General features: G+C 40.0%; 1 protein-coding gene across 1 annotated transcript in view; it reads right to left on the bottom strand.

Moving 5' to 3' along the window:
* The window catches only part of LOC309665188 (uncharacterized protein), a gene marked incomplete at both ends in the record, with an annotated part of 60,123 nt that overhangs the window by 2,598 nt on the left and 41,522 nt on the right, over positions 1–16,003 (bottom strand). The window contains one exon of the mRNA XM_082471400.1: positions 9,358–9,397. Coding sequence (XP_082327526.1) covers positions 9,358–9,397 — 40 coding nt within the window. The remainder of the gene's footprint in view (positions 1–9,357; positions 9,398–16,003) is intronic.

Here is a 16,003-nt window from a genome sequence, read left to right as displayed (position 1 = left end):
TTTTTATTTTTGTCAATCTGAAAAATGAAGGTGGTATCTTATTGGGTTTTTTTGTTTTGTTTTGTTTAGAAATTTATTTTTATTATTTATTTATTTATTTATTTATTTATTTTATTCATTTATTTTTGGCTGTGTCGGGTCTTTGTTGCTACGTGCGGGCTTTCTCTAGTTGCGGTGAGTGGGGGCTACTCTTTGTTGCAGTGCACAGGCTTCTCATTGCGGTGGCTTCTCTTGTTGTGGAGCATGGGCTCTAGGCGCGCGGGCTTCAGTAGTTGCGGCGCGTGGGCTCAGCAGTTGTGGCTCACAGGCTCTAGAGCACAGGCTCAGTAGTTGTGGCACACGGGCATAGTTGCTCCGCGGCATGTGGGATCTTCCCGGACCAGGGCTCAAACCCGTGTCCCCTACATTGGCACGTAGATTCTTAACCACTGCGCCACCAGGGAAGTCCTCTTATTGTTTTAGTTTGCATTTTCTTGTTATGAATAAGGTTGATCAGTTTCAAGATGATGAATAAATAGGCTTCTTCTAGAAAATCACCTCAGGGACTTCCCTGGTAGTCCAGTGGTGAAGAATCCGCCTTCCAGTGCAGGGGACTTGGGTTCAATCCCTGGTCAGGGAACTAGGATCCAACATGCCACAGAGCAACTAAGCCCGCACACCACAACTATTGAGCTCACGTGCCTCAACGAGAGAGCCCGTGTGCCACAAATTACAGAGCCCACGTGCCCTGGAGTCCACACACCACAACAAGAGGGAGAAAACCTGCATGCCACAACTAGAGAGAAGCCCAAGCGCCGCAACGAAGAGACCACACGCCGCAATGAAAGATCCCACATGCCACAACTAAGACCCAATGCAGCCAAAAAAATAAAGAAAATTTAAGAAAAAAGAAAATCACCTGAAAACAAGGAAAATAAGAATTGAAAATTGTATCTTAGATAAAACTAGGAAACAGATATAACTCAGAATTATGGCACATGAAAAGTAGTTGGAAGGAATGTAAGTGCTCTGGCTCAGAAAATGTAGTCAAACCCAGGAAGTTCCAGAGTTCCTTTAGGGATTTATTGATGCCATCAAACATCAGGGTCACAAGATGGCTACTCTAGATGTAAGCATTAGTCCAACTTCTTACTCAAAGGCAGAAGGCGAGAGGTCATAGGTTGGGAAGCTATAAGCACGCTCTCATATCTTGTCTCTTTTATCAGAAAGTGAACTCTTTCCCAGAAGCCCCCCAGCAGATTTCCTCATATGTCTTATTAGTCAGAACTGCGTCCACATGTCCATCCTTAGATGCAAAGTAGTCTGGAAATTGGGAATCTGGCAAAGGGGATCAATTGTTTTGACATATATTATTGATTAATAAACCACTCCCAAAGTGAGTGGCTTAAAAGACAATTACAGTATTTTATTATTACCTCTCATTGTTTGGGTGATCGGGTGAGGTCAGCTAGGCAGTTTTGTTTGGAATCTGTCCACAATTGCAGACAATGCTGGTGTGGGAATCATCAGAAGACTTACTCATCTACACATCTGGTACCTGCGTTGAGAAGGTAATCAGTTGGGGCTGGAACAACTGGGGCTCCTTGGGCATCTCACTCTATTTCTATGTAATCTCTCTTACTCATAATCTTCTGGACTTCCAACATGGCTACTCAGGAAATCAAGGGTACATGTTCTGAGAAAAAGAACTTGCAGAAGCCATATTGCCTTTTATGACATAACATCAGAAGTCACACATTACTTACTCCATCTTCTGTTTGTCAAGTGAGTCACAAAAGCCTAACCACCAGTTTCAAGGGGAGAGGAAACAATCCATCTCTTGATGGTGAAGTGACAAGTTTCAGGAAAAGCATGTCACACTGGAAATATTAACATGGCCATTTTTGACAATATACTATCCCTCAATTGTCTTTTACCAATCATGATTCATCCTGAGGAACTAGGCATATTGCAGCCCTGAGTAAAAATTAGCGTTCATCATACATGGCTGGTGGGAATGTAAATGGTACAGACACTGCTGAAAACACTTTGATGGTTCCTCAAAAAGTTAAACGTAGAATTACCATGTGACCCATCAATTCTACCCCTACATAGATACCCAAGAGAACTGAAAACAAAACCTTGTATAAAGAATGTTCATAGCAGCATTACTCATAATAGCCAAAAGGCAGAAACAACCCAGCTGTCCATCAGCTGATGAATGGATAAACAAAATGTGGTGTATCCATTAAATAGAATATTATTCAGCCATAAAAATGAAGTACTGATACATTCTACAACATGAGTGAACCTTGAAAACACTATGTTAAGTGAAAGAGGCTAGACACAAAAGGCCACATATCATATGACTCCATTTATATTAAATGTTCAGAATTAGAAATTACATAGATATAGAAAGCAGATTAATGATTGACAGGGACTGGGGAGACGACTGAATGGGGATTGATGCTTAATGAGTACAGGGTTTATTTTTGAGATGATTAATTTTACCTCACATTTTTTTTAAATTGGGGTTCTGTTAGATAAGAAGTGGGAGAATCACTGGTTGGCAGCCAATTTCCTGTTTTATGAAGAAAAGAAAGCTTATTGGTCTGAAAAAGTCTTCATTTCTCTTTAATCTTTGAAATTTTTTTTTTTGCTTAATGTAGAATTATAGGTTGACATTTTTTTCCTTCCAGCCCTTTGAAGGAGTCACTCCACTGTCTTCTGGCTTGCATAGTTTTTTATGAGAAGTCAGCCATATTTGTATCCTTGTTCCGCTTTATGTAATGTTTCTTTTTTTCTCAAGCTGCCTTCAAGACCTTCTCTTTGTCTTTAGTTCTCAGCAGTTCAAACTTGATATGTCTAGCTGTGTTTTTAGTCGTTTATCCTGCTTAGTATTCTCTGATCTTCTTGGATTTGTGGTTTGATATCTGTCATTAATTTTGGAAAATTCTTGGCCATTATTTCTTCAAATATTTCTTCTGTCCCATTTCCTCCCTCTCCTCCTCTTCCTCCCTCTCTCTCTCTCTCTCTCTCCCCCCCACCCCCACCAACTTTCCTCCCTCCCTCCCTCTCCTGGGATGCCAATTGCATATATGTTAGACTGTTTGATATTGTCCCACAGCTCTTGGATATTCTGTTCTGTTGGGGGTTTTTTTTCCACTTTTTTCTTTGTGTTTCAATTTGGATAGTTCTATTGAATTATCTTCAGGTTCACTGATTCTTTCCTTCTCTGTGTCAAGATTACTGATAAGCCAGACAAAAGAAATCTTTATCTGTGTCACCAGGTTTTTCTATTTCTAGCATTTCCATTTGATTCTTTCCTAGCATTCTCATCTCTCTGCTGAAATTGATCAATCTGATCATGAAGTCTGTCCACTTTTTCTATTAGATCCTTTAACATATTAATCATAGTTCCCTTCATTTCCCTGTCTGATAATTCCAATATCTGTATCATATCTGAGTCTGATTCTGTTAATTGCTTTGTCTCTTAATAGTGTGTGATTTTTCTCTTCCATCTTTGTATGCCTTATAATAATACTTTGTTGAAAGTTGGACATCTATTGCAAGGCAGTAAAGACTGAGGTAAATAGTTTTTATGCCTGGAAATGGGCACACCTTTCCTTCTACTAGGATTTAGTGTGAGAGATTGAATCAACCTACTCAGATGCTGACTTGTGTTTGGGTTTTGTTTGTGCTATGGATACTGTCAGTGCATAACAGGCTTCAAGTTTCTCTAACATTACCTGTGTTTATGGTTGAGGCTGGTTGTCCACAGGCAATGTCTACCCCACCCTCAGCTTTACATCTTCCCACAGTGCCTGCTCCTCAAAAAATGTCTCCCTCTATACTCTTGATGCTATTTTAGCAGTAGACTGCTGTTACGTGTTACTCGATACTTACAAGCCTCCTTGGCAGGGCAGGGGAGGCATTCTCTGTTTTTCTGATTCAGCATCAGTTTATTTTTTTTTAAGACTGGTTTATTATGTTTTGATTCAAATTTGTTATATGTAGATTTTTGTTTTGAGACATGTTTTGGCATTTTTTAAAAATTATGTTATTTATTTATTTATTTATGGCTGCATTGAGTCTTCATTGCTGTGCGCAGGCTTTCTCTAGTTGCAGTGAGTGGGGGCTACTCTTTGTTGTGGTGCATGGGCTTACTGTTGCAGTGGCTTCTCTTGTTGTGGAGCATGGGCTCTAGGCATACGGGCTTCAGTAGTTGTGGCTCGCGAGCTCTAGAGTGCAGGCTCAGTAGTTGTGGCACACGGGCTTAGTTGCTCCACAGCATGTGGGATCGTCCCGGACCAGAGATTGAACCTGTGTCCCCTGCATTGGCAGGCGGATTCTTAGCCATTGCGCCACCAGGGAAGTCCCTCAGCATCAGTTTTAGATAAGCACTGTACCCCCCGGGTCTTACAGTTAGGGCCTTCTTTACGATCCTACCCCACCCTCTGTTGGAAGACCTCTAATGATCTGGGTCCCACACGGGTAGGGGTTTTTTTTTCCCTTTCTCCAGATGTAGCTGGTCTTCACCAATACAAGATTTGCTACCTGATGACAGAATTTACTGCCCTTCGCCCAGTGGCTTAAGGCTTTGGTTCTATAGGGAAGATAGGGGAGAAGGATCTGGGTAGGGCTTGATGCCTTTCCCTGCAGTGGCTGTCCTTCCTTTCCCACAGGCCTGTATACCACAAGGGAAACTTTCTCAGGACTTGCACGCTGCCCCGATCTTTCTTGTGAACACATAGTAAGGTCCATGGAGAAGAGCCTGCAAATGAGTGTGAATTGCCCTTGTACTTGTGGCTCCCGGAGTGGCTTGTGAATTGCCCTTGTACTTGTGGCTCCTTTCTGTATTCTCACACTGGCCTATATTTGGCATTTAGTGATTCCTTGAAACTTATAGCTGAATTCTTACTAGCTTGATGGTGTCCGGGGATGGAGTCAGCCCCAAATAAGCAAGTGCATCTGTGCTATATCTCCTTGGAGGCACCTGTCTTTCCTAAGATTAAGATTAGATTGCCCTGGAACATCAGCTCTCTGATAACTTCCAAAAAGTTATGAATTTGCAGATTGTCTTGTGATTTTCTTGTTGTTGTAATAGTGGAAGCAATGCTATTTCCAGCTTCCCTTTGTCCTAAGCAGAATCCAAAAACCCCTGAGAAACTGTTTTATAGTTAAATCTGTTACATGTACTTGAATGCAATTCGTAACTAATACAAGTACCAACTAGCAACATTACTCAAAAATAAATTGTAAATGTAGCAAAGGTGTAAGCATAAAGAAATAAAACCATGAGTACCTAAAGAACTGGGGAGAACTTCTATAACTTCAGAGAGCGAAACCTTTCTAAGTTTTCTTAAAACACAGAAGCCGTAAGACAAAATATTAAGGCTAATAAATTTGACTACATAAAATGCAAAATTTTCTGCATGGCAAAAAAATCATCATTAACATCAAATAACAAAAAAATATTTGCAGAGGGCGGAGATCAAGATGGCAGAATAGAAGGACGTGGAGCTCACCTTCTCCCACAAATACACAAAAAATACATCTACACATGGAACAATTCTCACAGAATACCTACTGAACGTTGACAGAAGATCTCATACAACCAAAGCTGCAAGAAAGATCACCACGTAACCGGGTAGGACAAAAGGGAAAAAAGGAATTGGTACAAGACCTGCGCCCCTGGGAGGGACCTGTAAAAGGGGAAAGGTTCCCTCACTCTGGGAACCCCCTTCACTGGCTGGGAGATCAACCAGGACAGATAGGGAGCTTCAAAGGCTCAGAGGAGAGTGCAGCAGCTGGCTTGCGGCAGGCAGAACAGAGAGAGACCAGCACAGACAGTCCCAGCCACCTCGCTGCACTCCCCAGCCCGAAACACACGTCTGCTGGTGTGCATTGGGGAGTGGGTGCTGAAACTTGGGCTTCAGCATACGGACCTGCGGAGAGGACTGGACTGGGGTTGGCTGCGTGGAGAGGGTCTGAAGGGACTGGAGTGTGGTCCAGGCCACAACCAGGGATGTGCACAGGATGGAGTCCAGGTCCTGCATAGAAGTCGCATTCTTAACATGCATGCAAAGGGAGGGGCAGGGCCCCCGCCCTAGTAGCCTCATTCTCTGCATGTTCACAGTGGGTGAGGGTCCACCTCTACGAGCTGTGGGAGCACACAAGCACCAGCAGGCTTCCCACACACAGAGTCGGGGCTGAAATCTGAGCCAATTCCCAGTGGCTGTGCGACTTTTGCAGATTTGCGCCACCGGTGGCTTTGTAAGTGCAGGGGCTGCAGAACATTCAAGAGTTTACTGGTGCTCCCGTGGCTGGAGCAGGTCCAGCATTAGCAGTGGCAGGCTTTGTGGGCCCGCACACACAGAGGCAGGGCTGGGGTCTGGGCTAATTCCTGTAGCTCCCATGGCAGGTCCAGGTGTACAGCTACAAGAGATCTAGGTGCTGGACATCAGCGGATCTGCACCGGCAGCTTTGTGAGCACAGCGCCTGAGGGACATCCAGGCAGATTGCCAGCATTCAAGGTGGGGCCAAGGACAGTGCCAACAACAGTGTACTTTGTGAGCACACAAAACAAGTGACAGGCGACACCACAGAGTGCACTTCCTAGTGGACAGCTCCTGCAGAGGAATACTCAGTGGCTCCTCTCCCAGTGGGAGTGCTCCAGTCCCACCTACCTCATACTGCAGCTTAGAACCAGATCTGGGGGCTTCTACTCCCACAGCTGGGGAGCAGACCCTGCCCCCGACAGGGATGTGACAACCACAGAGCAAAGAGGAGGCCCCATTCAACATCTGGTGCAGGCTGTGGTTCACCACAATACCAGTCACACCCCCTATCAAGGGGATAACAGCCAGCACACACTGAGGAAAGCTGTGGAAGACATCCATACTAAAAATAGCCCTCACACCAAAAACATTAGACTCATGCAGGCTACACAGGGATACTCCCACATAAAAACAGCCCGTACCACAGTAGATAACTGTTTCTCCTAAATTCATAGAGTCAGAGAAATATAAGTAAAATGAAGAAGCAGAGGAACCACTCCCAATTAAAAGATCAAGAGAATTCCCCTGAAAGAATAAACAATGAAACAAACCTCTCCAGTCTATTAGACCCTGAGTTCAAAAAGGAGGTAATAAAAACACTGAAGGAATTAAGAAAGTCTATCAATAGAAATGCAGATGACTGTAACAAGGAATTAGAAACTACAAAGATGAGCCAATCAAAATTAGCAAACTCACTTGCCGAGATGAAAACCCAGCTAAAGGCAATAAATAGCAAACTAAATAGTGCAGAAGAACGAGTAAGTGATCTGGAAGACAGATTAATAGAAATCACCCAATCAAAACAACAAATAGAAAGACAATTATTTTTTAAATGAAAGCAATATATGAGACTTAAGGGATGATATGCAGCAAGCCAATCTACACATGATAGGGATCCCAGAAGGAGAAGGAAGAGAAAAATGGATCAAAAATATATTTGAAGAAATTATGGCTGAATACTTCCCAAATCTAAAGAAGGAAACAGATACCCAGGTACAGGAAACACAGAGGGTCCCAAACAAGATGAACCCAAATACACCTACACCAAGATGTATTATAATAAAAATGGCAAAAGTTAAAGAGAGGATTCTAAAGGCAGCAAGAGAAAAGCAAAGTGTTAATCACAAGGGAACCCCCATAAATCTATTGGCTGATTTCTCTACAGAAACATTTCAGGCCAGAAGGGAGTGGCAAGATATATTCAAAGTCCTGAAAGAGAAAAACCTGCAACCTAGTATACTCTACCCAGTAAGATTATCATTTAGAATAGAAGGAGAGATAAAGAATTTTTCAGACAAGCAAAAACTAAAAGAATACAGCAATACTAAACCTATCCTAAAAGAAATATTGAAAGGTCTTCTCTAAATAGAAAAGAAGCAAGAATCTATAAGAAAGAGAAAATCACAATAGGAAAAAAAATCACTTAAAAGAAGATGTGGTAATATATACAGTGGAATACTACTCAGCCATAAAATAGAACTAAATAATGCCATTTGCATCAACATGGATGGACCTAGAGATAATCATACTAAGTGAAGTAAGATAGAGAAAGACAAATATGATACGATATCACTCATACGTGGAGTCTCATTTTTTAAAAATGATATAAATTATTTCCAAAACAGAAACAGACTCACAGATTTCGAAAACAAACTTATGATTACCAAAGGGGAAATGCTGTGTGTGGGGGGTTGTTAGTTAGGAGCTTGAGAGTAACATATACACATTACTATATATAAAATAGATAACCAACAAGGACCTAACTGTATAGCACAGGGAACTCTACTCAATATTCCATAATAACCTATATGGGGAAAGAATCTGAAAAAGAATGAATATATGTATATGTATAGCTGAATCACTATGCTGTACACCTGAAAGTAGCACAACATTGAAAAGCAACTATATGCCAATAAAATTAATTTTAAAAAAAGACAGTAAATCACTTAAATAAACCAGTGCACAGATTTTTTTTTTAATCAAAAAATTTTTTTGTGGAAATGATTATAACCATAATGAGCAGCATGAAGATGTAAAAGAGAGCATCAAAATCATAAAATGTTGGGGAGGGGCATAAGAAAATGTAGTTTTCTACATTATTGTAGAAAATGTAGTTTCTACAAGAACTTGTACCAGTTCTTCTCAAACTCTTCCAAAAGACTGAAGAGGAGGGAACACTCCCAAAGTCATTCTATGAAGCCACCATCACCCTGATACGAAAGCCAAACAAAGAAACTACAAAAAAAGAAAATTACAGGCCAATATCTTTGATGAATATAGATGCAAAAATCCTCAACAAAATGTTAGCAAACCTAATCCAACAACACTTAAAGAGGATCATACACCATGATGAACTTGGATTCATCCCAGGGTCACAAGGATGGTTCAACATACAAATCAATCAATGTGATACACCATATCAACAGAAGAAAAGACAAAAACCACATGATCATCTCAATAAATGCAGAAAAAGCATTTAATAAAATTTAACATCCATTCCTGATAAAAACTCTTACCAAAGTGGATATAGAGGGAACATATCTCAACATAATAAAAGCTATTGATGACAAACCCACAGCCAACACAATACTCAACAGTGAAAAGCTGAAAGCCTTCCCGCTGAAATCTGGAACAAGACGAGGATGCCCACTCTCATCATTTTTGTTCAACATAGTATCGGAAGTCCTAGCCACAGCAATCAGATAAGAAAAAGAAATAAAAGATATCCAAATTGGAAGGGAAGAGGTAAAATTGTCATTATATGCAGATGATACACTATTGATACTATGTATAAAATAGATAACTAATGAGAACCTACTGTATAGCACAGGGAAGTCTACTCGATGCTCTGTGGTGACCTAAATGAGAAGGAAATACAAAAAAGAGGGGATATATGTATACATATAGCTGATTCACTTTGCTGTACAGTATAAACTAACACAATATTGGAAAGAAACTATACTCCAATAAAAATAAATAAAAAATAAAACGATGATATTATATATAGGAAACCCTAAAGACTCCACACAAAAACTACCAGAACTGATAAATAAATTCAGCAAGGTAGCAGGATACAAGATTAACATACAGAAATCTGTTGCATTTCTTTACACTAACAATGAAATATCAGAAAGGGAAAATAAAAAACAATCCTTTTTAAAATCTCATCAGGGAGTTCCCTGATGGCCTAGTGGTTGGGATTCCAGGCTTTCACTGCCATGGCCCAGGTTCAATCCCTGGTCAGAGAACTGAGATCCCACAAGCCACCAAATAAATAAATAAATAAATAATAAAAATAAAATAAAATTGCATCAAAAAAATAAAATACTTAGGAATAAACTTGACCAAGGAGGTGAAAGACTTATATGCTGAGAACTATTAAACACTGATAAAGGAAACTGAAGATGATTCAAAGAAATGGAAAGATAGCCCATGCTCTTGGATTGGAAGAATTAATATTGTTAAAGTGGCCATACTACCCAAAGCAATCTACAGATTTAATGTGATCCCTATCAAGTTACCCATGACATTTTTCACAGAATTAGAACAAATAATCCTAAAATTTATATGGAACCACAAAAGACCCAGAATTGTCAAAGCAATTCTGAGCAAAAAGAACAAATCTGGAGGCATAACCCTCCCAGACTTCAGACAATAGTACAAAGCTAGAGTAATCAAAACAGCTTGGTATTGGCACAAAAGCAGATATATGGATCAATGGAACAGAACAGAGAGCCCAGAAATAAGCCCACACACCTACGGTCAATTAATCTTCAACAAAGGAGGCAAGAATATACAATAGGGAAAAGATAGTCTCTTCAGCAAGTGGTATTGGGAAAGCTGGACAGCAGCATGTAAATCAATGAAGTTAGAACACTCCCTCACACCATACACAAAAATAAACTCAAAATGGCTTAAAGACTTAAATATAAGACATGACACCATAAAACTTCTAGAAGAGAACATAGGCAAAACATTCTCTGACATAAGGAATGTTTTCTTAAGTCAGTCTCCCAAGGCAAAAGAAATAAAAGCAAAAATAAACAAATGGGACCTAATCAAACGTATAAGCTTTTGCACAGCAAGGAAACCATAAACAAAACAAAAAGACAACCTACAGACTGGGAGAATATGTTTGCTAACAATGCAACTGCCAAGGGCTTAATCTCCAAAATATACAAACAGCCCATACAGCTGAATACCAAAAAAACAAACAACCTATCAAAAAATGGGCAGAAGATTTAAATAGACATTTCTCCAAAGAGGACATACAGATGGCCAGCAGGCACATGCTCAACATCGCTAATTATTAGAGAAATGCAAATCAAAACTACAATAAGGTATCATCTCACACCAGTCAGAATTGGCCATCATCAAAAAGTCTACAAATAATAAATGCTGGAGAGGGTGTGTAAGAGGGAACCCTTCCACACTGTTGGTGGGAATGTAAATTGGTGCAGCCACTATGGAGAACATTATGGAGGTTCCTTAGAAAACTAAAAGTAGAGATACCATATGATCTAGCAATCCCACTCCTGGGCATATATCCGAAAATCTCTTATTCAAAATGATGCATGCACCCCACTGTTCATAGCAGTACCGTTTACAATAGCCAAGACATGGAAGCAACCTAAATGTCCTTCAACACATGAATGGATAAAGAAGATGTGGTAGTTTTGGAACCAAGATGCGGAGTAGAAGGACGTGCTCTCACTCCCTCTTGTGAGAACACCAGAATCACAACTAGCTGCTGGATAGTCATCGACAGGAAGACACTGGAACTCACCAAAAAAGATACCCCACATCCAAAGACAAAGGAGAAGCCACAATGAGATGGTAGGAGGGGTGCAATCACGGTAAAATCAAATCCCATAACTGCTGGGTGGGTGACTCACAGACTACAGAACATTTATACCACAGAAGTCCACCCACTGGAGTGAAGGTTCTGAGCCCCATGTCAGGCTTCCCAACCTGGGGGTCCTGCAACGGGAGGAGGAATTCCTAGAGAATCAGACAGTGAAGGCTACTGGGATTTGATTGCAGGACTTTGACAGAACTGGGGGAAACAGAGACTCCACTCTTGGAGGGCACACACAAAGTAGTGTGCACATCAGGACCCAGGGAAAGGAGCAGTGACCCCAGGGGAGACTGAACCAGACCTACCTGCTAGTGTTGGAGGGTCTCCTGCAGAGGCAGGGGGTGGCTGTGGCTCACCGTGGGGACAAGGACACTGGCAGCAGCAGTTCTGGGAAGTACTCCTTGGTGTGAGCCCTCCCAGAGTCCGCCATTAGCCCCACCAAAGAGCCCAGGTAGGCTCCAGTGTTGGGTTGCCTCAGGCCAAACAACCAACAGGGAGGTAACCCAGCCCCACCCATCAGAAGTCAAGCGGATTAAAGTTTTACTCTCGGCCCACCAGAGCAACAGTCAGCTCTACCCACCACCAGTCCCTCCCATCAGGAAACTTGCACACGCCTTGTAGATAGCCTCATCCACCAGAGGGCAGACAGCAGAAGCAAGAAGAACTACAATCCTGCAGCCTGTGGAACAAAAACCACATTCACAGAAAGATAGACAAGATGAAATGGCAGAGGGCTATGTACCAGATGAAGGAACAAGATAAAACCCCAGAAAAACAACTAAATGAAGTGAAGAGAGGCAACCTTCCAGAAAAAGCCTTCAGAATAATGACAGTAAAGATGATCCAGGACCTCAGAAAAAGAATGGAGGCAAAGATCGAGAAGATGCAAGAAATGTTTAATGTTTAACAAAGACCTAGAAGAATTAAAGAACAAACAAACAGAGATGAACAACACAATAACTGAAATGAAAAATACACTAGAAGGAATCAATAGCAGAATAACTGAGACAGAAGAACGGATAAGTGACCTGGAAGACAGAATGGTGGAATTCACTGCTGTGGAACAGAATAAAGAAAACAGAATGAAAAGAAATGAAGACAGCCTAAGAGACTTCTGGGACAACATTAAATGCAACAACATTCGCATTATAGGGGTTCCAGAAGGAGAAGAGAGAGAGAAAGGAACAGAGAAAATATTTGAAGAGATTATAGTCGAAAACTTCCCTAACATGGGAAAGGAAATAGCCACCTAAGTCCAGTAAGTGCAGAGAGTCCCATACAGGATAAACCCAAGGAGAAACATGCCAAGACACATAGTAATCAAATTGGCAAAAATCAAAGACAAAGAAAAATTATTAAAAGCAGCAAGGGAAAAACGACAAATAACATACAAGGGAACTCCCATAAGGTTAACAGCTGATTTCTCAGCAGAAACTCTACAAGCCAGAAGGGAGTGGCATGATATACTTAAAGTGATGAAAGGGAAGAACCTACAACAAAGATTACTCTACCCAGCAAGGATCTCATTCAGATTCGATGGAGAAATCAAAAGCCTTAGAGACAAGCAAAAGCTAAGAGAACTCAGCACCACCAAACCAGCTCTACAACAAATGCTAAAGGAACTTCTCTAAGTGGGAAACACAAGAGAAGAAAAGGACCTACAAAAAAAACCCAAAACTATTAAAAAATGGTAATAGGAACATACATATCGATACTTACCTTAAACGTGAATGGATTAAATGCTCCAACCAAAAGACACAGGCTCACTGAATGGATACAAAAACAAGACCCATATATATGTTGTCTACAAGAGACCCACTTCAGACCTAGGGACACATTCAGACTGAAAGTGAGGGGATGGAAAAAGATATTCCATGCAAATGGAAATCAAAAGAAAGCTGGAGTAGCAATACTCATATCACATAAAATAGACTTTAAAATAAAGAATGTTACAAGAGACAAGGAAGGACACTACATAATGATCAAGGGATCAATCCAAGAAGAAGCTATAACAATTATAAATATATATGCACCCAACATAGGAGCACCTCAATACATAAGGCAAATGCTAACAGCTATAAAAGAGGAAATCGACAGTAACACAGTAATAGTGGGGGACTTTAACACCTCACTTACACCAATGGACATATCATCCAGACAGAAAATTAATAAGGAAACACAAGCTTTAAGTGACACGATAGATCAGATAGATTTAATTAATATTTATAGGACATTCCATCTGAAAAGAGCAGATAACAATTTCTTCTCAAGTGCACACGGAACATTCTCCAGGATAGATCACAGCTCGGGTCATAGATCAAGCCTCAGTAAATTTAAGAAAACTGAAATCATATCAAGCATCTTTTCCGACCACAATGCTATGAGATTAGTAATAAATTACAGGGAAAAAACCGTAAAAAACACAAACACATGGAGGCTAAACAATACGTTACTAAATAACCAAGAGATCACTGAAGAAATCAGAGGAAATCAAAAAATACCTAGAGGCAAATGACAATGAAAACACGATCCAAAACCTATGGGATGCAGCAAAAGCAGTTCTAAGAGGGAAGTTTATAGCTATACAAGCCTACCTCAAGAAACAAGAAAAATCTCAAATAAACAATCTAAACTTACACCTGAAGGAACTAGAGAAGGAAGAACAAACAAAACCCAAAGTTAGCAGAAGGAAAGAAATCATAAAGATCAGAGCAGAAATAAATGAAATAGAAACAAAGAAAACAATAGCAAAGACAATAAAACTAAAAGCTAGTTCTTTGAGAAGATAAACAAAATTGATAAACCATTAGCTGGACTCATCAAGAAAAAGAGGGAGAGGACTCAAATCAATAAAATTAGAAATGAAAAAGGAGAAGTTACCACAAACACCGCAGAAATACAAAGCATCCTAAGAGACTACTACAAGCAACTCTATGCCAATAAAATGGACAACCTGGAGGAAATGGACAAATTCTTAGAAAGGTATAACCTTCCAAGACTGAACCAGGAAGAAATAGAAAATATGAACAGACCAATCACAAGTAATGAAATTGAAACTGTGATTAAAAATCTTCCAACAAACAAAAGTCCAGGACCAGATGGCTTCACAGGTGAATTCTATCAAACATTTAGAAAAGAGCTAACACCCATCCTTCTCAAACTCTTCCAAAAAATTGCGGAGGAAGGAACACTCCCAAACTCATTCTACGAGGCCACCATCACCCTGATACCAAAACCAGACAAAGGTACTACAAAAAAAGAAAATTACAGACCAATATCACTGATGAAAATAGATGCAAAAATACTCAACAAAATACTAGCAAACAGAATCCAACAACACATTAAAAGGATCATACACCATGATCAAGTGGGATTTATCCCAAGGATGCAAGGATTCTTCAATATATGCAAATCAATCAATGTGATACACCATATTAACAAATTGAAGAATAAAAACAATATGATCATCTCAATAGATGCAGGAAAAGCTTTTGACAAAATTCAACACCCATTTATGATAAAAACTCTCCAAAAAGTGGGCATAGAGGGAACCTACCTCAACGTAATAAAGGCCATATACGACAAACCCACAGCAAACATCATTCTCAATGGTGAAAAACTGAAAGCATTTCCTCTAAGATCAGGAACAAGACAAGGATGTCCACTCTCACCACTCGTATTCAAGTTTTAGAAGTCCTAGCCATGGCAATCAGAGAAGAAAAAGAAATAAAAGGAATACAAATTGGAAAAGAAGAAGTAAAACTGTCACTGTTTGCAGATGACATGATACTATACATAGAGAATCCTAAAGATGCCACCAGAAAACTACTAGAGCTAATCAGTGAATTTGGTAAAGTTGCAGGATACAAAATTAATGCACAGAAATCTCTTGCATTCCTATACACTAATGATGAAAAATCTGAAAGAGAAATTAAGGAAACACTCTCATTTACCACTGCAACAAAACGAATAAAATACCTAGGAATAAACCTACCTAGGGAGACAAAAGACCTGTATGCAGAAAATTATAAGACACTGATGAAAGAAATTAAAGATGATACCAACAGATGGAGAGATATACCGTGTTCTTGGATTGGAAGAATCAATATTGTGAAAATGACTATACTACCCAAAGCAATCTACAGATTCAAATGCAATCCCTATCAAATTACCAATGGCATTTTTTACGGAACTAAAACAAAAAATCTTACAATTTGTATGGAGACACAAAAGACCCCGAATAGCCAAAGCAGTCCTGACAGAAAAAAACAGAGCTGGAGGAATCAGACTCCCTGACTTCAGACTATACTATAAAGCTACAGTAATCAAGACAATATGGTACTGGCACAAAAACAGAAACATAGATCAATGGAACAAGATAGAAAGCCCAGAAATGAACCCACGCACCTATGGTCAACTAATCTATGACAAAGGAGGCAAGGATATACAATGGAGAAAAGACAGCCTCTTCAATACGTGGTGCTGGGAAAACTGGACAGCTACATGTAAAAGAATGAAATTAGAACACTCCCTAACACCATACACAAAAATAAACTCAAAATGGATTAGAGACCTAAATGTAAGACCAGACACTATAAAACTCTTA

The sequence above is a fragment of the Balaenoptera physalus genome (genome assembly GCF_965194825.1).
Source record: "Balaenoptera physalus genome assembly, chromosome: 7".
Taxonomy (NCBI): Eukaryota; Metazoa; Chordata; class Mammalia; order Artiodactyla; family Balaenopteridae; genus Balaenoptera; species Balaenoptera physalus.
This window is presented reverse-complemented; position numbering and strand designations above follow the sequence as displayed.